This window comes from Lepidochelys olivacea (genome assembly GCF_965140295.1).
Source record: "Lepidochelys olivacea isolate rLepOli2 genome assembly, chromosome: 10".
Taxonomy (NCBI): domain Eukaryota; kingdom Metazoa; phylum Chordata; order Testudines; family Cheloniidae; genus Lepidochelys; species Lepidochelys olivacea.
Genome location: NC_140420.1, coordinates 17,221,419 through 17,242,785, shown reverse-complemented (window position 1 = coordinate 17,242,785; position 21,367 = coordinate 17,221,419). Strand labels below are relative to the sequence as shown.

Sequence of the window (21,367 nt, the reverse complement as noted above, 5' to 3'; positions counted from 1 at the left end):
GCCTCCCAAGAAGAGCCGTCAGCGCCCCCATCGATGCTATCGGCGAATCCACTGCTCCGGTCTGGCTCCGAAGTCGCAGTTGCCCGCCCCTGGGGATCCGGGCCGCGCCGCTCGGGGCTCAGGAAGAACGAGTCGATAGCCGAGGAGGCGGTTGAGCGAGCAGCCGACACCGGTTGAACTGGGTGAGACCCTGGGGCAGCTGTAGGAGGCCCTCTTCCTCCCCAGTGGCCATGGAGGGGGGCATCCCGGGGAATCCCCTCCTCCTCGTGCGGGGCACATGGGCGGGCATTGTGGGGGGACCCCCCCCAGCATGGCACCCCCTGGAGAAAGGCCGTGTTTTTACCCATTCTTTTCCTGAGTCTGCAGCCAGACGGTATCAGTGTCTCCGCTGCTGCCCAGGGCTCTGCCACGCTGTGCCTCAGTAAAATTAACACAACTTCAGTCAGTTTCACAGCTGCTCTTCCTGAGCCTGCCTAAAATAATCCCAGTTTCATTCTGCTGCTGCTTGGGAAGCAGCTGTAACTATTACGGGAGAAGGGAATTTAACAAAACAAAGTATGGCGCCGGAGTAGTGGAAATACCCCAGTGCCCCCAGCAGCCAGGAGACTGTGATGGAAACCTTCCTTCCCACAGAAACCAGGAGGCTTTGCTGTGGAAGCTTCAAAGAAAGAAGCCAGATACAGATGGTGAGAGAGAAGGCTTCATGTTTTTCTGACTCACTGGCTGATATAAAAGATGGAGCCTCTGAGTGGCATCAAAGAACAAAGCTCTAGAAGAAATCCCATAAACTGAAGCAGGCTGGTATGGGTGGCCTGTATCACACGGACCACAGAAGGCTGAGCCTCCCCAAACAGCCCAGCGTAGCCCTGCCCCTACTCCACCCCCAGACTGCCTCCTGCCTGTTTCCAGTGCCTGCTCTTCCCCTGTGGCCTGGGCTGGGGCTGGCGGGCCTGCGGCTGGGACTTGGGGCAGCTGTGGCAGTGCTCACTTCTGCCCAGCATTCTGGCGCTGTGGGTGCTGGGGCCGCCTGTCTGGTACTCCAGCGGAGGAGAGGGGGTGGAAAGGGTGGAGGAGGGGCAGGGCCTCAGGCAGAATAGGGGATGGAAGGCACTAGGCTTCCCCAGCAGGAGGTTAACTTGCCACCCATGGGCTGGCATTTCATGAGGCTGTTGCCCTCTGACCTCATTCATCTTTTGACCTCTGGGCAGTAGGAGTCTGGTAAAATTTCCAAGCCTGGAAATAGTCCTGCACTGGGAGGAGGAGGAGGGTGGACTAAATCAGTGATTCTCAACCAGGGGTATATGTAGCCCAGGGGGTATGCAGAAGTCTTCCGGGGGTACATCAACTCATATAGATATTTGCCTAGTTTTACAACAGGCTTACATAAAAAGCACTAGCGAAATAAGTATAAACTAAAATTTCATGCAGACAATGACTTGCTCATAGTGCTCTATATACTATACATTAAAATGTAAGTACAGTATTTCTATTCAAGTTGATTTATAATTATCTGGTAAAAACGAGAAAGTAAACAATTTTTCAGTAATAGTGTTCTGTGACACTTTTGTATGTTCATGTCTGATTTTGTAAGCAAGTAGTTTTTAAGTGAGGTGAAATGGAGGTACACAAGACAAATCAGACTCCTAAAAGGGGTACAGTAGTCTGGAAAGGTTGAGAGCCACTGGACTAGATGGTGTAGCAGAGTTATTGTTTTTTATGTATTCTAATTTCTGCAATTCACCTCTTCTGTGCAATAGCTGGAGGAAAGTCATTAAACAAGAGCAGCTGGGTTATGTGACTGGAGTCCCAACAGGCAAATTTTAGTACCATCACCAGTTAAAAGGTAAGGAACAAGCTCCTGCACCCTGAGATGCTGTATGAGGTTGTGACGGGATCCCGGGATGCAGCCTGGGACCCTGTTACACTGGGCAACATCTAGATCAGGGGTCTCAAAGTCCCGGGCCACAGGCCATCTGCGGCCTACGGAGGAGAGACGCATGCAGCCATGCTGCCGGCTCTGTCCGCTGCAGGTGCTGCCCCCCCCTCAGCTTCCATTGGTTGGAGGAGAGGGACAGAGATACCATCATTAGTTGCCGGGCAGAGTCAGTCATGGAGGCTATGTTGCTTTTTTCCACAATGAATATAAACAAGTCAAAATAGTGAACACAACTATCTGACGCACACCTTGCTGCAATCCTGAAGGTTTCAACTGCTCAGTCACTGAGGCCAAACATCAACAAACTGATGCATTGCCAGGTGTCTGGTAAACATTAAAAACTGTCTGGCAGGCAAAGAATTGCGTAAAGCTGTATGATAGTTTTATTATTTCTAAGAAATTCGAAATAGAAAATACAATATAAATGTTTTCTTTTCTGCTTACCATCTTCAGTGACATTATTGGCCTGCTGGGAGGATTTGAGGACTGATGCTAAGATAAATTGAGTTTGAGATCCCTGATCTAGATTAAGCAGCTTTTCTCACCCCACTGGATGTTGCAGTCCTTAATATACAGGTTTGTTCCTTAAACCTGGGCCAGTCCCCTCTGTTGGAGTCTTCAGTCTTCTTCTGAGTGTCTTTGTTGCTTGCAGCATGGGTGGGGGCAGGAGGAAGGCCCAGCATGTGGCCAATGCGTTCTGTCTTATACCTTGGGCCTTAGTCCATGTGTTTGGAGAACACAAGTCCAGGTATGTCTGGTGTACATTACTGAGTCTCCAGGCAAGGTTGAGCAATTCCCCTGGTGTGGCCTTATGCAGGTGAGTCATTGAATTGTAGCTCCCTTGCTGGACAATGCCTGTTAATGGTTGTTTGACATTGGTTACTTTCCTTGACATTGTCTCTGGAGAGCTAGTATCTGGGAGCTTCCCAAATCCACAGCATATTTTAGTGACAGCCAGACTACATGATTCTTATAACTTCGTATGCATTAACGATGTACATATTTTGATAGAACAGTGACTTTCAGCAGATCATAACCTTTCTCCTGATAGCTCACATGTCCTGCTTTATATGCAATATCACGGTTATATATAAATGAGGAACATGGGGTTTACAGGGTGCTCCCCCAAGGTATAGAATCATAGAATATCAGGATTGCAAGGGACCTCAGGAGGTCATCTAGTCCAACCCCCTGCTCAAAGCAGGACCAATCCCCAATTTTTGCCCCAGATCCCTAAATGGCCCCCTCAAGGATTGAACTCACAACTCTGGGTTTAGCAGGCCACTGCTCAAACCACTGAGCTATCACTCCCCCAATGTCACAGAGGTCAGTACAGGAGTTTAAATAGAAGTTAGGGTTTTTAGAAACAGGTGGAATAAGAAACCATTTCTGTTTGAGTTCCTCATCATAGCTTGTCCATCTGAAATTGCAGCCAAGTCCTGGTATTGTCACTTACCTCTAATAGTTCCTCAGGAGTACAGGATGTGTTTGCCTAGGCTCTCAACAATCACATTTGGGTTCATTCTTCAGCTTCCACTTGGTCACATTGTTACCAGTCTTTGCCATTCTAGCTTTCTCTCCATTTAGAGCATATCAGTATTGTCATTTGAGGCTAGTGCCTGTGGGAGTTGTTCTAAAGAAACTGGATTCTCCAAGATCATCTGCATTTCCTGCCATTTTGTTACACTGTAGCCTTCCACAGTAGTATTTTGGGGCAAGGGACTTTCAGAGGCAAAGCTCTTTCTGGACTTCAGCCTCTTGCAGGGTGGAATGTGTCCATGCAGTATGTGTCTTGGGGAGACAACCAGGTGCATGTTCCCTTTTATTGAAGGCATCCCACTTCACTGATGGTGGTGCAGTCCCTGCAAGGCAGTATAGCGACAGTCTGGGAGTTGGTTTCAAAGTTCCTGTGGTAATCCTACAGGATTAATTGAGTTGAGTATCAATTTGGTGTGTATGGTTTGAGTGTAACTAGACTGGGGCACAGTACTCTGCATTTGAGTAATAGAGGGTGAAACAGATTGCTCAGAGTTTTGGGATCAGCTCCCCATTTTATGTTGGCCAGTTTCTGGAGAACAAGAAATTGAAAAAGAAAGTGAACTCTCAAAATTGTGGTGTGCTCTTTGAATGTCAGCATTTGGCCTAATGCAGTGGTTCTGCTTGCAGCCCAATCAGCTCACAACTGCGGCCCGTGTGACAACCTCAGGGCCATATAGGTAGTATATATATATATTGTGTGAATACTACCCACATAACACATAGAGAGCTCCATATGCTGTCCACAGTGGCAAATAGGTTGAGAACAACTGGTCTGATGTGACCCCAAGATACACCGGATATTCATAGTGCTCAAGGATTGTACCATCCCACAATATCTGGAGTTTTCGTTTGGCTTGATGGTGTTTTGGGTGAAAGGTGCACACTTGTGTCTTGCTAGGGTTGGCATTCAAGAACCATGTGAAAGAGTATTTTTCAATGGGGACAGTTAGAATGCGTTCAGTGTCCTCAAATCTTTCCATTTGGGTGGCGATACAAAGATCATCTGCATAAGTAAATCTTTGCATGTTGGGGAATTCTAGCTGGTCATTTGTGTAGACATTTAACAGCAAGGGTGATAGCACTGAACCGTGGGGCAATCCACTCCGTTGAGTACGCCATTGACTTTTCTGCCATCTATCTTGACAAGAACATCAATTCGAGAACAAGGAGGAGATGACTACTATCATGTTATTTCTCAGAATTCTTGCCAATTCAGTAGAAGTGCATAGCAGTTCCCAGTGTCATAAGAAGCTGATAGCTCAACAAACACAGCCCTTGTAATTTTGCAGATTTTGAAGCCATTTTAGATTTATTGAATTAGGTTTGCAACTTGGCTGCAGCATGAACATCCTGGGTAGAAACTGGCTTAGTCTTCAGTCAGTTTCCCGTCCACTATTGGTGCTATTCTACCCATTATCATCTGCTCCTATAGCTTGTAGGTTGAGCAGAGTTAGGATATTGGGAGGTAACGCTTTGCAGAGTGAGGGTCTTTATGTAGTTTAAGTACTGCAACCACTTTGGCCTGTCTCTACACCCTGGGTATATGCATTATCTCCATCCAAGAGTTAAAGTCAAACATCCATTTCTGTACTCTCGTCCTGAGGTGCATGTAGTAATAATGGTTCATTAGCTATACCATCGAGTCCAACTCTCTTTCTACATTTCAGGGTTTTCATGGCTATTGTCAACTTCTCAGAGTTGAGCTGCTCATTGTGGACTTTGCTGTCTCCTAGCAAGCAAAGTTCCTGCTTGACTTGTTTCATTCCTCACTTTGGTTTGTGGCCTGGTTTCCCATTTAGGATGAGCTGGTGTGCCACTTAGTTGGGAGAGACTGGCGATGTGCTTTGCTTGTTGTCCATCAGGGTTCAGCTAGCAAATGGTGGCGTATGCTTTTTAGCTATTATGGCACAGGTTTGTTGTTTCACTCCATTCCCTCCAGCGGTTGTGTCGCTTCTCTCTAATCTCTCTCGTAAGCATTTTCCCAAGCCCAGTGGTTTCTTCACCATTCTGAATATTTCTTATATTGTTGACTTGTCTTTTCTGAAAGCCCAGGTACATATAATGTCCAACATCCACTGGGGTGTTCTTTTGGGCAGTCTTCTGCATCAGGGGGACAAATTCTCCATGGTGCTTGTGTGCTGGAGTAACATTACAGATGGATTCATCCAATTCAGAGAGAAAACTTTCCCAGTCAGCCTTTCTGAGGTTGAATCTCGGCAGAAACCCTGTTCCAGTTGAAGAAGCAAGAGTCATGATGGACTGGACAAAACCTCTCCATTAGTAACAGCAGTGCAATGAAATTGGGTTTTGAAAATCATGCTGTTGCACAGTTAGCTTCTTGCTGATCCAATCCATTGTTGTGCTTAACCCAAGAAATATCAATGTTTAAATGGGAACCAAGACATCCTTAAAACAGTGCTATACTTTGTGATGGTTTTTGGGGTACCCAGGACTGTGAGTTACCTTGTTTTCCCCCCACCCTCAGTGTGAGGGGAACTTGCTTGTGCTTAGTTGAGTGTCTGCTCCCTGCACCCACCAGCCTGTTAGCCACCCAAGCACTCTCCTCTGGGCCATGCTAGCCCTTATTTTGCTTAGCAGGTTAATAGTAAGTACTCCTCAGTCCTTGAGTCCCTTTGAAGCTTTCCCATGTAGTGCCCAGCCCCTTATCCACTGAACACTGACAGAAATACCAGGTCTGCTGTCCCCAAAGGAACAGTGTATGCACCAGCTTGTATGATTCAGCTCAGGATCAGTGCCTAACTTAATACTACAGCACTGAGATAAAGTGAAACCAAGGATAAGTTTATTACAAAAGATTCAAGGGGTAGTGAATGAGAATTTTGGAAACAAATGGGTACATATCAAACAAAATTATAACATGCTTTCTAGAGGCTAAATTTAGCTAACAGTTTAATGTCCTGTCTGAAGAAGTTTATCTCACCCCAAAGTCCTCGGCAGCACTTCAGGAAATTGGCTGAGATCTCATATTCATGAATGTAAACTCACTGTCTGTTTAATTCCTAGGTGCAGAATAAGGGGGTGTCTTCTTTGCCTTTTACTTATGCTCCCCAAACTTCATTGTCTGAACTCGCAGAAAGGATAACTACCTGTGGCTTATTTTTCCTGCATGCTGCTTCCCTATTGATTACACATCTCTTTTTTGACTTTGTATATACATAGGTTTCCATTGTGTTAGCTTACAATGCTTAATTTACATCCTGACAGAGAGAAAAGTGAATAAATGTCTCTTGTTTGACATAAATCTGTTTTTTAATCCTCTGCTGGTGACTCATACCTTGATACAGACGTGAAGAACATATTATCAGTATATATACATAACTCCCTACCTAGTAGCTGTACGTACATTGCACAATGATTTTAATGACCATTGTGACCCTGGCTTTTATTTAAAAACTCTATTGAACAGCTATATTACAGCTTTTCACACAGTATTCTTTGGTGAACCAGAATGTGCGTACCAGAATCAGGACATTCCGGCTGGCATTAATAAGTTCTTGGGTCACACAGTTAAATTCATATCATATTACAAATGAAATTATGACTGGATTTGTTTTTAAATGTAAAACCCATTACCAAGAGTGTGACTGATTTCTATTTTTTTAAATGTAGGTACAGTCTGTTCTAAGCAATGTTTGCAAATGAAATGGCTGAGGCAGCCTGCGTAATTGGACACAAAAGGCCCCATGAATGTAATGAAGAAGTGGAAGAACCACAGAAAACTAAAAAGAAAAGGAAAGTAGATGAAGACACTTGCCAAAACCAGCACAAACGTAAGGTAATCAATGTAACCAATAATTTGTTATATTACACATGTATGTAGGTGGAGATCTATCATAGTTATATTGATTAGCTCATATTCCATTCATGATCACTTCCTTCTGGAGAGGTATTTTTGCTTTTATTCCTCACGAGTGGTGGGGCAAAAGTCAAACTCCCTGCTATTATATATGACGCTGTACAGACCTTTTTTACAATTACTAGTCCAGCGTGTATAACTAGTCTCTAGTCTCCTACGCCTGGTTTCTCTCAGGATGAGCCTGCAGATGAGACCTCCGCAGGGGGCGGAGGGATAAGATTTAAGAATTTAGGAGAAAAAAGCACCCAGCTCTCCTCATCCCTTAAAAAAACCTATCCTGTTTTCTTTTCAAGAGTCACATCCCTTTTCTCCTAAGATGTTACATGTTCTTTTCCCTTCTCACCTAGCTGCTTTAGATGGCCTGTTCTGCAGGCTCAGTTTGAGAGAACCCAGAAGTAGGCAAGGTGGCTCTAGCCAAGGTCTCAGCCCAGCCTGCCTCCAAAACTTATCTCAGTGTTAGTCACTCACATCTGCATCTCTCAACCTTTTCTCAGCACATGCACAATACATGCTAAACTCGTGGAAAGTTTGAATTCCACATTTTTCAGGGAGATTTGTAATTTTTCACATCTGTGCCAGCTGTGAAATAACACAGCTGTTCAATAGCTATGAGTTTTTGAAGAGGGTTGAAAGTTTGTTTTGTAGAATGATGAAACGATAGATGTAGGTGGCTGGCTATTTGAAATGATTATTTTAATGCTGATGAGATTTTACTGTATTACTAATTTCTTGTTAGGGCACCTAGAGCCTTGTATAGGCATTTTATTAGTAGCAGTACTAAGAATTAACTATAATAATAATAAAGTATATGTTGTATATTAGTTGTAGCTGTAATAATAAATTTGGTTCCTGCTGCAAAAACCTGAAACCTTGAATCTCCACTTTAAAATCTTCTGCTAGAAAATACTAATGTTTTAAAGAAAGTTTCATAAAAATAAACATGATCTACACTGAACAACTACATGCTTCCTAAAGAAAAGTACGTCTTAGAGCAACGTTGCATCAGATTACATTAGTAAATTTACATCTGCTGGAACATAACACAAGGTCATATGACGCAAGTCAGCCCAAAGCAATAATGGCACAATACATTAGCTACCCGAGTTAAAATTAGTCTGATGTCTACTCTGGGGAAATTATAAGCATATCAAACATGTGAGCTGACTCTTATTTGCACCTGATTAGAGACTGAAGTGTCTAAATACTGCTAGTTGCCAGGTAGACTTTGTTAATGGACACTGCTGCTGGACTATTTTGTAGATCTTTCATTAGGGTTCATTAAAAGTGTCATTACATATTTGTCCAACCTCACATGATAGATGAGAAACTATTATTATGAGTCGTAGTGTTTAAGAATAACCTTAGTAAAAATACTTGGACCTAAAAAAATTGGGACCTTCTTTTAGACTTTTTTTATCTGATTTTAAATGACTTCGATATGTACACTAGCTCAATTTTATATTAGCAGATCATTAAATACAATTTAACAAAGGGCGTGTTAATGTAATGAGAGAAGCCTTAAAGGTACCTACATTTTGCCACATGGCATTTTGTGTTCATGACTCATAAGGTCATGACTGTCAATCAGAATGTGTCAGAATCGCATCCACGATATAGGGTAGGGGAAATATTTTCAGTGTGTGGAATAACGCTATATATGATGAAAAAAGGCCCCATCCTGCAAGGTGCTGATCTCTCCCTCAACTCCCACTGAAGTGAGTGTGAGTTGAGGGGACTTAGCTCCTTGCAGGAGTCTCACAGTGCCTCCTATATTTGGATCTATATGCTCTTTCTATTTTCCTTGTCCTGTGAGAGTGTGTGGCAGAGTTCTCCATACTTTCAATAGGCATTCAAGGCATGATCATTGCTCACCACACTAAATTCCATAGCTACTTTTCTCCTCTATATAGTATAATTCCATGGCCCCCTTTTGTTTTAACAATTGCAGCCATGGCACCTTTCCCTTACCAGCATATAATGTAGAATATTTTATAAAATTGCAATGGATCATGCAATCTCCATTGCAACTGGTTGTATTGCCTATGAAGGTTGCCAAAACTTTTTTATTTTGCTCCCTTCTAGCAAAGTAGGAGACATATGCAGGCTCCATAAACTGCTAAACTGAATTGTGTGTGTTGAGTTCTTCATTCTGACTCGAATAAAGTGATCTCTGTGACTTTTCCTGCTGCTGTTTTCCTTTGATTGTGCTGTTTTTTCTGCAAGTAAACAGCAAACCCATCTGCCCAGAACAGATAGGATAGTGTGAACTGAATAGAAAAGTTTAAAGAAGTAAAGCTGCATGAAAGGCCAGATTTAGCCCTGGTTTACATGGGCACATCTCCACTGATGGCAATGGGAGATGTGTAGGGAGGGCTGAATACCATAGCTGAGTTAACTTAGACTGTGAGCTCTGTTGACCAAGGAAAGTTTCTTTATCGTATATTTGTCCAGAGCTAGACAGACGAGTCCCTGACTGGGGCACCTAAGCTTCTGTAACTAGTAATTAATAATAATAATATCATGTGATCCGAAAGAAGAATGTTGCCTAATGATTTAGGGAAACATAGCTATAGGAAATAATGTTTTAAATGTTCTTGGTCCTATCACCCCAATAGCATTAAGATGCCCTTTTGCAATACAATCCCCTTCATTTTGCTACTGAACCCCTACATTATTTACTTAGTAGGGCATGTAAATGGTTCTTTGCTTGCACTTACTTTTTGTAGGAGAAGAAATCCCGCTTGTCAGCTGGGTTGTTTGGTGAGGATTGTGAAATCAGACATGAACAGGTGTATGAGTTCCTAAAGTACGCAGCTTTGGGAAAACGTCACAATGCAACTCAACCCAGGTATAGTATATGTTTATATTCTGGACACAATCACATCCCATGCTACTGTACATATGCTAACCTACTTAAAGGCACATAAGTACTGTTTTTAAATATCCTCTGATTATTTTTGCAACATTGTCACCATATCAGCCACCTGTTATATAGATGAGTCATAGCTAGATTTTGATTGTGTACTCATTTTGATGAATATGTAAATGAGGCAGGTTATGGAGATGAATACTACCATAGAATCATAGAATATCAGGGTTGGAAGGGACCTCAGGAGGTCATCTAGTCCAACCCCCTGCTCAAAGCAGGACCAATCCCCAACTAAATCATCCCAGCCAGGGCTCTGTCAAGCCTGACCTTAAAAACCTCTAAGGAAGGAGATTCTACCACCTCCCTAGGTAACGCATTCCAGTGTTTCACCACCCTCCTAGAGAATAAGTTTTTCCTAATATCCAACCTAAACCTCCCCCACTGCAACTTGAGACCATTACTCCTTGTCCTGTCCTCTTCTACCACTGAGAATAGTCTAGAACCATCCTCTTTGGAACCACCTCTCAGGTAGTTGAAAGCAGCTATCAAATTCCCCCTCATTCTTCTCTGCTGCAGACTAAACAATCCCAGTTCCCTCAGCCTCTCCTCATAAGTCATGTGTTCCAGACCCCTAATCATTTTTGTTGCCCTTCGCTGGACTCTCTCCAATTTATCCACATCCTTCTTGTAGTGTGGGGCCCAAAACTAGACACAGTACTCCAGATGAGGCCTCACCAATGTCGAATAGAGGGGAACGATCACGTCCCTCGATCTGCTGGCTACACCCCTACTTATACATCCCAAAATGCCGTTGGCCTTCTTGGCAACAAGGGCACACTGTTGACTCATATCCAGCTTCTCGTCCACTGTCACCCCTAGGTCCTTTTCCACAGAACTGCTGCCTAGCCATTCGTTCCCTAGTCTGTAGCGGTGCATTGGGTTCTTCTGTCCTAAGTGCAGGACCCTGCACTTATCCTTGTTGAACCTCATCAGATTTCTTTTGGCCCAATCCTCCAATTTGTCTAGGTCCCTCTGTATCCTATCCTGCCCTCCAGCGTATCTACCCACTCCTCCTACTTTAGTATCATCCGCAAATTTGCTGAGAGTGCAATCCACACCATCCTCCAGATCATTTATGAAGATATTGAACAAAACCGGCCCCAGGACTGACCCTTGGGGCACTCCACTTGATACCGGCTGCCAACTAGACATGGAGCCATTGATCACTACCCGTTGAGCCCGACAATCTAGCCAACTTTCTACCCACCTTATAGTGCATTCATCCGGCCCATACTTCTTTAACTTGCTGACAAGAATACTGTGGGAGACTGTGTCAAAAGCTTTGCTAAAGTCAAGAAACAATACATCCACTGCTTTCCCTTCATCCACAGAGCCAGTAATCTCATCATAGAAGGCGATTAGATTAGTCAGGCATGACCTTCCCTTGGTGAATCCATGCTGACTGTTCCTGATCACTTTCCTCTCGTGTAAGTGCTTCAGGATTGATTCCTTGAGGACCTGCTCCATGATTTTTCCGGGGACTGAGGTGAGACTGACTGGCCTGTAGTTCCCAGGATCCTCCTTCTTCCCTTTTTTAAAGATTGGCACTACATTAGCCTTTTTCCAGTCATCCAGGACTTCCCCCATTCGCCATGAGTTTTCAGAGATAATGGCCAATGGCTCTGCAATCACAGCCGCCAATTCCTTTAGCACTCTCGGATGCAACGCGTCCGGCCCCATGGACTTGTGCACGTCCAGCTTTTCTAAATAGTCCCTAACCACCTCTTTCTCCACAGAGGGCTGGCCACTTACTCCCCATGCTGTGATGCCCAGCGCAGCAGTCTGGGAGCTGACCTTGTTCGTGAAGACGGAGGCAAAAAAAGCATTGAGTACATTAGCTTTTTCCACATCCTCTGTCACTAGGTTGCCTCCCTCATTCAGTAAGGGGCCCACACTTTCCTTGGCTTTCTTCTTGTTGCCAACATACCTGAAGAACCCCTTCTTGTTACTCTTAACATCTCTTGCTAGCTGCAGCTCCAGGTGTGATTTGGCCCTCCTGATTTCATTCCTACATGCCCGAGCAATATTTTTATACTCTTCCCAGGTCATTTGTCCAATCTTTCACTTCTTGTAAGCTTCTTTTTTATATTTAAGATCCGCAAGGATTTCACCGTTAAGCCAAGCTGGTCACCTGCCATATTTACTATTCTTTCGACACATGGGGATGGTTTGTCCTTGTAACCTCAATAGGGATTCCTTGAAATACAGCCAGCTCTCCTGGACTCCTTTCCCCTTTATGTTATTCCCCCAGGGGATCCTACCCATCAGTTCCCTGAGGGAGTCGAAGTCTGCTTTCCTGAAGTCCAGGGTCCATATTCTGCTGCTTACCTTTTTTCCCTGTGTCAGGATCCTGAACTCAACCAACTCATGGTCACTGCCTCCCAGATTCCCATCCACTTTTGCTTCCCCCATTAATTCTTCCCGGTTTGTGAGCAGCAGGTCAAGAAAAGCTGTCCCCCAGTTGGCTCCTCTAGCATTTGCACCAGGAAATTGTCCCCTACATTTTCCAAAAACTTCCTGGATTGTCTATGCACCGCTGTAGTGCTCTCCCAGCAGATATCAGGAAGATTAAAGTCGCCCATGAGAACCAGGGCGTGTGATCTAGTAGCTTCTGCAAGTTGCCGGAAGAAAGCCTCATCCCCCTGGTCCGGTGGTCTATAGCAGACTCCCACCACTACATCACCCTTGTTGCTCACGCTTCTAAATTTAATCCAGAGACACTCAGGTTTTTCTGCAGTTTCATACCGGAGCTCTGAGCAATCATACTGCTCCCTTACATACAGTACTACTCCCCCACCTTTTCTGCCCTGCCTGTCCTTCCTGAACAGTTTATAACCATCCATGACAGTACTCCAGTCATGTGAGTTATCCAACCAAGTCTCTGTTATTCCAATCACGTCATAATTCCTTGACATCACCAGGACCTCCAGTTCTCCCTGCTTGTTTCCCAGGCTTTGTGCATTTGTATATAGGCACTTGAGATAACCTGCTGATCGCCCCTCATTCTCAGTATGAGGTAGGAGCCCTCCCCTCACAGACGTTCCTGCCTGTGCTTCCTCCCGGTATCCCGCTTTCCCACTTACCTCAGGGATTTGGTCTCCTTCCCCCTGTGAACCTAGTTTAAAGCCCTCTTCACTAGGTTAGCCAGCCTGCTCGCAGAGATGCTCTTCCCTCTCTTCGATAGGTGGAGCCCGTCTCTGCCCAGCACTCCTCCTTCATGGAGCACCATCCCATGGTCAAAGAATCCAAAGCCTTCTCTCCGATACCACCTGCGTAGCCATTCGTTGACTTCCACGATTCGACGATCCCTACCCCGACCTTTTCCTTCCACAGGGAGGATGGATGAGAACACCACTTGCGCCTCAAACTCTTTTATCCTTCTCCCCAGAGCCACGTAGTCCGCAGTGATCCGCTCAAGGTCATTCTTGGCAGTATCATTGGTGCCCACGTGGAGAAGCAGGAAGGGGTAGCGATCCGAGGGCTTGATGAGTCTCGGCAGTCTCTCAGTCACATCGCAAATCTTAGCCCCTGGCAAGCAGCAGACTTCTGTGTTTTCCCGGTCAGGGCGGCAGATAGATGACTCAGTCCCCCTGAGGAGAGAGTTCCCAACCACCACCACCCGCCTCCTTCTCTTGGGAGTGGTGGTCGTGGAACCCCCAACTTCAGGACAGCGCATCTCATGCCTTCCAACCAGCGGAGTCTCCTTCTGCTTTCTCCCCCCAGATGTATCATCTGGTCCACTCTCCGCAATGGTACCTGTGGAGAGAACATGAAAACGGTTACTTACCTGTGTCCGCATTGCTGTACCCGGACATTCCCCTTTCTTCTTCTGGAGGTCACATATTGCCGAGCTTCCTCACTGGCCTCTTGGCTCCGCTGTGCAACCTGCTCTAAATCTTTAGAGCTTTGTGCCTGTAGAAGCATATCCTGAGTTTTATCCAGAAAATCCTCAGATTCTCGTATGCAATGCAGGGTTGATATCTGTAGCTCCAGACCTTTGATCTTCTCTTCCAATATGGATACTAGCTTGCGCTTTGTACAGACAAAGTCGCTTCTGTCCTGTGGAAGAAAGACAAACATGGCACATGCAGTGCAGGTCACAATAGCTGAACCCCCCCTTCCATATCACCTTCCTACTATGAGCTTCCTCAGAGAAGTTGGCAAGATGTAAGCCTCACTGGGCTCACTCCAAGCGAACTCCCAGGCAAACTCCTGCTGTGTGCTGCTCTGCTGTTCCCCGCTGCTCAGCTGGTTCGCGGAGCTCTGGCTATTTTTAAACAGCCAGGCTTCCCTCAAACAAACAAACAGACAGCCCCAAAAGCTCAGAGCTCTATCTTCCCCATTTACATTGTTTACATGATGATGTGCTTATATGGACCAATATGTAAGATAAAGGGCTAGATTCTGTTCTTACTGAAGTCAGTGGGAGCTTTACTTACTTGGGAACAGAACTGGTCCTATGTTTGTTTAATTTTAAAGTATTGATAACTGTATTGCTTTGTTTTCTAATGCAGCTGGTGCCGTATTTATCACCAAAGACACCTGGCTAAGGTTGTGGTTATTGTTCTGCAGGAAGTGAGCCAGCTCTATTTCTACAAGTTCTATTTGCAGTTCAAACATCTCAGAAGGGCATTTCAACATGTAAGTCCACAAACTGTGTTTCTACCAAGTAAGCTTTTTCAGCCAACAATACCCCAGTGGTTTAACTGCTACAGTGAAATTATTCTCCTCCCAATGGGAAGTGGACATCTCTGAATCCCAAGGGGCAATATGAGAGAATCCCTCCCTTCTTACCTGCTGTTAGCCCAGGACAAAGGACCAAGCTCTGATGTTAGAAGCAGAGTGATTAAAGATTTCCAGTTTTTGAAGTAATAAAATGTGAAATAAAATACCTCAACAGTTCCACACTACATGTATAATATTTTTGTATCTTCAAGAGGGTGAGGATGTTATAAATAAATATATCTCAATAGACTTAGGACTTGTTCTCAGCGGGTATCAGTTGGCAGAGGTTCACCAGCTAATGATCTAGTCCTTAGTGTTTGCAGACCATGCTGTGTTTTATGGTAAGAATTCCTCTTGTTCCTTGAAGAGATTATTGCTGGGGCAGAATGTAATAAAGTTCTTTTAATTTGCCCAGCTACATTTAATCCCCTTTATATATCTTATTTATTTTAACAGTGTGCTTTGAATCAGTAAAATCTTAGGAAATTCTCCCTTAGCTGCAGCAAACATATGTTTCTAATTTAGAGCAGTTTCCTAACTTTTCAGGAACAAGGAACTATCAGTTCTGCTTCTGCCAGTGAGATGCTGCACTGAGATGAGCCTGATTGCCTCTGGAAAGCCAAGGCTATAATATGATAATTGAGTAGCTACAAGAGAGTCCTGTATTATTCAGCTAAATCATTGTGAATCATTTCCCTTGAAAATGTATTGTTCTCTATAAATGATGGGAGAAGTAATAAGTGAATAATGAGACAGCAGTATTCCTCGGCAGTAGAGAGAAAGGGGTGGTCCAGCTGGAACGGAGGTGGAAGCTTGTGACAGGAAGATAGGGTGCAATCAGGCAGCTGCAAAGCTAATCATGATAATATTTTTGTAATAAAGGTCACTTTAGTTTTCACAGCTGCTTGTGCCTTAACTCTTACTGCTGTAACAATTAACAGCATTTTACTTAAGAATATGGTCTGCAGATTGTGAATTTATGGAGCATCATGTAATGAACAGTTTCTCAAGAAGTTAGTTGCAAATCATACTCACTTTAACACAAAAAATTGCATTGAATTTTTTCAATGTCCCCTGAGGACACCGCTGTCTCTAACTTAAGTTAGTCTTGTATACTTACCCTCCTTTGACTTCAGTGGAATTACACTAGTGGCAAATTTGGCATGGGGGAAGATAAAGTGTCAGAATTTCCATAGTAATAGGAATACTGTTCCTTATTTGTGAATTTAATTTTGAAATATTTTACTTTTGTTTGTGCAGCAAAGTCCTTTAACATGTTTTCTTTTCTGTTCGTTAACAGAGATTCAGTTTACCACCTACTTCAGCCAATTTTATAGCTAGTGTGTGTGGAGAAGGAATAAGTATGAAACATCAGAACAGCATGCAAGGTACCTCACTTTTTACTGTCATTTTCAACAGTTGTTTACCCATTTCAGAGGATGTTTTGAGTCTGTTTGTATCACATGCAATCAATTTTAAACTAAATATAATTTATGCAGGATTACAAGATGCAACGAATCACTGGTTTAACTCTGAAATAAATGACTAACTAATTTCTATTAGTCTGTTTTGCTTATTACCAAAAGTAAATGTGAAGGAAGTTTACAACAACAAAATTGTAAAAGGGATAATAAAGATGCAAATTTTTCTCTTATGAAACTGTTGCAAGCATTTATACTATCATTCTAAAATGTAGTTAATAAGAGAAACAGATCTCTGAAATAGGTTCAGGCTCGTTAAGTATTCATTTCTTGACTTCCGCATTACTCTCAGTAATAATTCTTTGTTATGCTGAACAGTGAACTAGATAAACTACAGTGTGTTGACAGCTGACTTCTCATTATTTACATCCCTTATGATCTTAATTGTAATTTTAGGGATCAGTCTTGCATACTCAAAACTCCACTTAGTCAGTGGAAATTCTCAGTGCAAAGAATACTGAATCAGGCCCTTAGTGGATGAATTAGCAAGTTTTACTTTATAATGTATGAATAGATAAAATTTTCTAAAATTTGGACAATAAGCTGCAGTCAGAGATTGGGGTTTCAGATAAGTTTTTACTGAAGTTATGCTTCTTTATGTGACTTCAAACATAACGGTAGAAAGGCTTGTTTAGTCTGGTGATCTGGGAACTGGACGGGGTGTCAGGAGACCTAGGTTCAGTTCCTAATTTACAGGCTTCCTCTGTGACCTCAGGCAAGTCGTTTACCCTAACCTGTGCCTCCATTCCCTTTAAAAGGGGGCAAATACCGCCTTATTTTCCAGGGGCATTGTGTGGATAAAATCCATTCTGTTTGTGAGCTCAGGTACTATAACGATAGATAAAAAATAACTTGGATAGTTCAACAAACACTGTAACAAACACCTTTGTTAGAACTTGTATTTTCCTAGTGTAACGCTTACCCTTAGTATCACCTAGTACAGTGGTCCCCAAACTGTGGGGTGAACCTCCTTACGGGGGTGTAGAGGAACTTGTCGGGGGCCAGCCCCCACCGGGGTCGGGAAGGGACCACCACGCTTCCAGCCTCACTCCTCCCCAAAACTTGTTCACCCCCTCAGTCCTGTTCTGCCCTCACTCCCTCTCCAACCCCAGACCAGCCCCAGTTGCAGCTCCACTCTACCCCTTGCCTGGCCCCGCCCTCATTCCTTCTCTGTCTCTAGCCCCAGCTTCACCTTCAGCACGAGCTCTGCTGCCGAGGAAGCCTTGGCTATGCACTGAGAGGGTGGGAGGGGCACTGAAACAGTTTGAGCCCCACTGACTTAGTGGAGAGATCTCTTTCTGCTTGCTTTGAGGAGTGAATAGCAACAATTTCTCACAGATCAGATGAAATTTTAAACAATTATAATATTTAGCATGTATCAAAGCAGGGCAGAATCATTATCACTATGTTACAGATGATAAACTGATGCAGAGATAGATGAAGCGACTTGCCTAAGGTTACCTAGCAAGTTAGTGTCAGAGCCATGAATAGAACCCAGGTCATCTGAGTCCCAGTCCAGTGCTCTGACCGCTAGTCAACTCTGCCACCCTTCAAAGTGAAACGTGCATGTTAATTACAGTAGTTTATACGTGATAAAGCAATACTGTATGAACTTGTTGGCAGCTTTTAAAAGTGCAATTTCTTATTATAGGTTCAGCTTCTGCCTATAGTGGACACATTCCTAAGAACTCAGACCTGCAAAAAGACCCTATCATTGAGAAATATGGCGAGGAAAAGCATGGTCTGACCAGCTATATTCTAACCTTGGAAGAGATGAGAAAATATGATTATCCTTTAGAAGGTCAGGCCACATACATTTTGGTAAAAATCCCAGCCTAATACACTTAAATAAATCAATAAATCCCATTGGTTTTCACTGGGAGTTTTAGTTGCACAAGGAGTGGAGGCTCTTTACCAAAGTCATCTCAAACTTTCATTCTCCTCATCTGTACCTGATGAGTTACATAAGACAGATTTCTTCTTCTTGTTCTCAAATCTCTTTATTTTTCTTTCTAGGATCCCCTGGGTGTGGGAATTATGTCCACACACAATGTGACAGCCCGAGAACAGACAGCAGTCCCCTCTTTGGGCTGGATTGTGAAATGGTATAAAAATATTTCTTGTCTTAAAGGAGGCTAGGAAATGAGTTGTACAACCTCCACTGGCTCCAAAAATAAAGCCAGCCACCCTCTGCATGTTCGAGAGCGTTTCTATCCAAAAAAACACAGTTGTAAAGACACCAGCTGCCCATCTACATCAGCAGTTCTTCTGTCAGTAGCATGAGGGCGGCTTCCCCAGTGAGAGAGAGCTCAAAAAAAATACAGCATAGCCAAGTCGTATGCGTTAAATGCCCCCAGCACAGCACTCAGCTCCACAGTGGTTCCCCACATACCAGACAGGACAGACGGATCCACTGCTAAGCAGACTGTCCCTTTCCCTGCAGAGTGGACATGAGGAGGATCATGGGGGCTGCTGCAGCCTTTGCACACTAGAGATGGGGAAGGGGGAGGATTCCTTCTCCCTATGCGTCTCCCCAATGCCAACACAGTTGTTCAGGCTCTGTGCCACGCTGAGGATTGTCCCTTCATGCACTTTGGTTCTTGAAGAAGAGCCTCGTTTTGGCATTACCTGCGCCCTTTTTAAATAGGTGGGCCCATCTCTTGCTTTAGCACTTGGCAGAGCAGTTGCGGCAATCTGGGTGTAAAGTACTAAGTTATTCTGTATGATCAGTTCTTCCTCCTAAAGATTAACTGTGTGTTACACTTTCATGTGCACCTGCTACATTTGTAATGAACGTCAAAAATTAATCAGAACTGTCTGCACTATTAAAAACTAGTAATAGATGGTAAGTCTTCCAGGTTAGTAACTTTTTTAACGGTGATAGCAATTAAAATCTGTATTGCAATAATTAACTGGTATTCTTGAGACAACTGATTGGCAATAAACCCAGTGCTGATTTCTGATCTGACTTTTTATTTTTATGTCTGCTAGTGCCTCACTGAGAAGGGGAATGAAGTAACTCGAGTCTCATTGGTGGATGCAGAGGGTCAGTGTATCATGGATGAGCTTATAAAACCTGAAACCCAGATACTGAACTACTTCACCAGGTATCCAGCATATAAACTTCTTCATGCTTCTCCTGTAAAACTGAGAGCCATTCAGACTGAGTCTGGTCCATGTGGCCTTTCAAGAATGTCTGCTGCACGTAGCTTTCTGCACTGTTCCAAGAAAAGCCTGGATTGCAGATTAATGATCCAGCACAGGTTACCCTTTTACTGTCCGGTACAGGTTACTCTTTTACTGCTAGTTATAGAAGACATGGTGTAGTAAGAGCATGAGATAGCAATCCAGGCCTCTGCTCTATAAAATAAGTATTTCATTTCACTGACTTTCAGGGGTACCAAGAGCCGAGTTGTGTGGAACTTTCATAATGAAACCAGGCAAAATTTAAGCTACATTTCATCCCCAAAATTTTAAGATTGGGCCCAATTTCACGCTTTTGCACATCTGGAAAATCCCTTCTGCTACTTTCAGCAGCCTTCCTTCTCCCAACAGGCCCCAGAATGTTCCCTTACCAGTTTAATAAATCACCTGTACTATGTCCTCTTTACACCAGAATAATATACACAGGAAGCCACAGTTACAATTCTGACATGGTCACATTTGTAATCTATGTATTTTATGTGTCTTGCTTGAAATGATCTCTAGTAAATGAAATTGCTAATATGTTGGTTTATATTTGCCATTTTTCTTTTGAAGATACTCAGGAATCACAAGGAAGATTCTTCTTCCAGTGAAAACAAAACTTCCAGAGATTCAGGACAAACTAAAGAAATTGCTTCCCTGTGATGCGGTATTAGTGGGTCACTCTTTAAATGCTGACCTCCACGCTTTACAAGTGAGCATGCTCTTATGAGGATTTTCCCCAGCCATGTTGGACCTGTTTTGTCTGGTGCTTTTCATACTTGAAGACAAAATAATTCTAGTTTAGAGCTGTAATCACTTATTTACCAGGCTTTTGTTAAGATGGCATAAGGGTGTAAAAATATATGTTTAAAATATGAGGACTTCTAAAAAAACACAAAAGTCAAGAGGTAAGAAAGCTGTAAAAGTCTTCACCAGCAGCCTTAACTCTATATCTTCCTTTCCCTTCAGTCATTGCTGGGTACACCTAATTGTGTTGTGGTAAAGACAGATCTTTCATATGATAAATTTAAACGACCATAACCTATCATCCTACAACTCAAGAGCATAATCTGTGCCCATTTTTCCAGTTTTTGTTAAGTAGAGGGGGATTTTAGACCCGTCTTGTGGTAATGTGTAGGGTATTTTGTTGAGCACCTATGGCCTCTATGTACATGATGAACGTGCAAAAAGTTGACCTCTTTTTATGTCTGGAATCTAGGCCAATAGTCAGAGGGTCCGTGGGGAAACAATTGGGGAACCCAGCCCATAGGAGGATTTATCTCCGCATTTGCGACCCCTTCTCCTTGTATTTCACCACAATTCTTCCTTATCCCCCAGGGAAAATAAGAAGCTATCACAGGGTTGAGAATGGGCTAATAGTGGAAAGCCCATCACAGTGTTAACTGTGGAGTTACTACCACAATTCCATAATACTGATGTTCTTTACTCATATTATTGATGACGTTCTCTCTTCTCCAGATGATACATCCCAGCGTTATTGACACCTCTTTGCTTTTTGCCAGACACAAAGGTCGACGGTTCAAGCTAAAATTCTTAGCAAAAGCTGTTCTAGGGTAAGGTTTTGTTTTTGTTTTGTTTTTTAAACTGTATTGTCATAGTTTACGCCAACGGATAACCAGTACTACTATGTAATATTTTACCAATCATAATTATTACACCAAGAGCATGAGTGT

At 43.4% G+C, this 21,367-nt stretch overlaps 1 protein-coding gene across 3 annotated transcripts in view; it reads left to right on the top strand.

The window, feature by feature from the left end:
- The first annotated feature begins 65 nt into the window (after positions 1 to 65).
- Positions 66 to 21,367, top strand: part of REXO5 (RNA exonuclease 5) — a 32,775-nt gene continuing 11,473 nt past the window's right edge. The window contains exons 1-12 of one of the 3 annotated variants that reach the window (XM_084641555.1): positions 66 to 182; positions 1,758 to 1,843; positions 2,390 to 2,512; positions 7,106 to 7,271; positions 10,079 to 10,200; positions 14,796 to 14,922; positions 16,307 to 16,394; positions 18,139 to 18,288; positions 18,504 to 18,592; positions 19,479 to 19,594; positions 20,247 to 20,385; positions 21,153 to 21,247. In XM_084641555.1, the coding sequence (XP_084497681.1) occupies positions 7,125 to 7,271; positions 10,079 to 10,200; positions 14,796 to 14,922; positions 16,307 to 16,394; positions 18,139 to 18,288; positions 18,504 to 18,592; positions 19,479 to 19,594; positions 20,247 to 20,385; positions 21,153 to 21,247 (1,073 nt within the window). In that variant the 5' untranslated portion in view covers positions 66 to 182; positions 1,758 to 1,843; positions 2,390 to 2,512; positions 7,106 to 7,124. Of the gene's footprint in view, positions 183 to 633; positions 687 to 1,757; positions 1,844 to 2,389; positions 2,513 to 7,105; positions 7,272 to 10,078; positions 10,201 to 14,795; positions 14,923 to 16,306; positions 16,395 to 18,138; positions 18,289 to 18,503; positions 18,593 to 19,478; positions 19,595 to 20,246; positions 20,386 to 21,152; positions 21,248 to 21,367 lie in introns of all 3 variants that reach the window. The other 2 variants (XM_084641554.1, XM_084641553.1) reach the window with 2 other exon arrangements.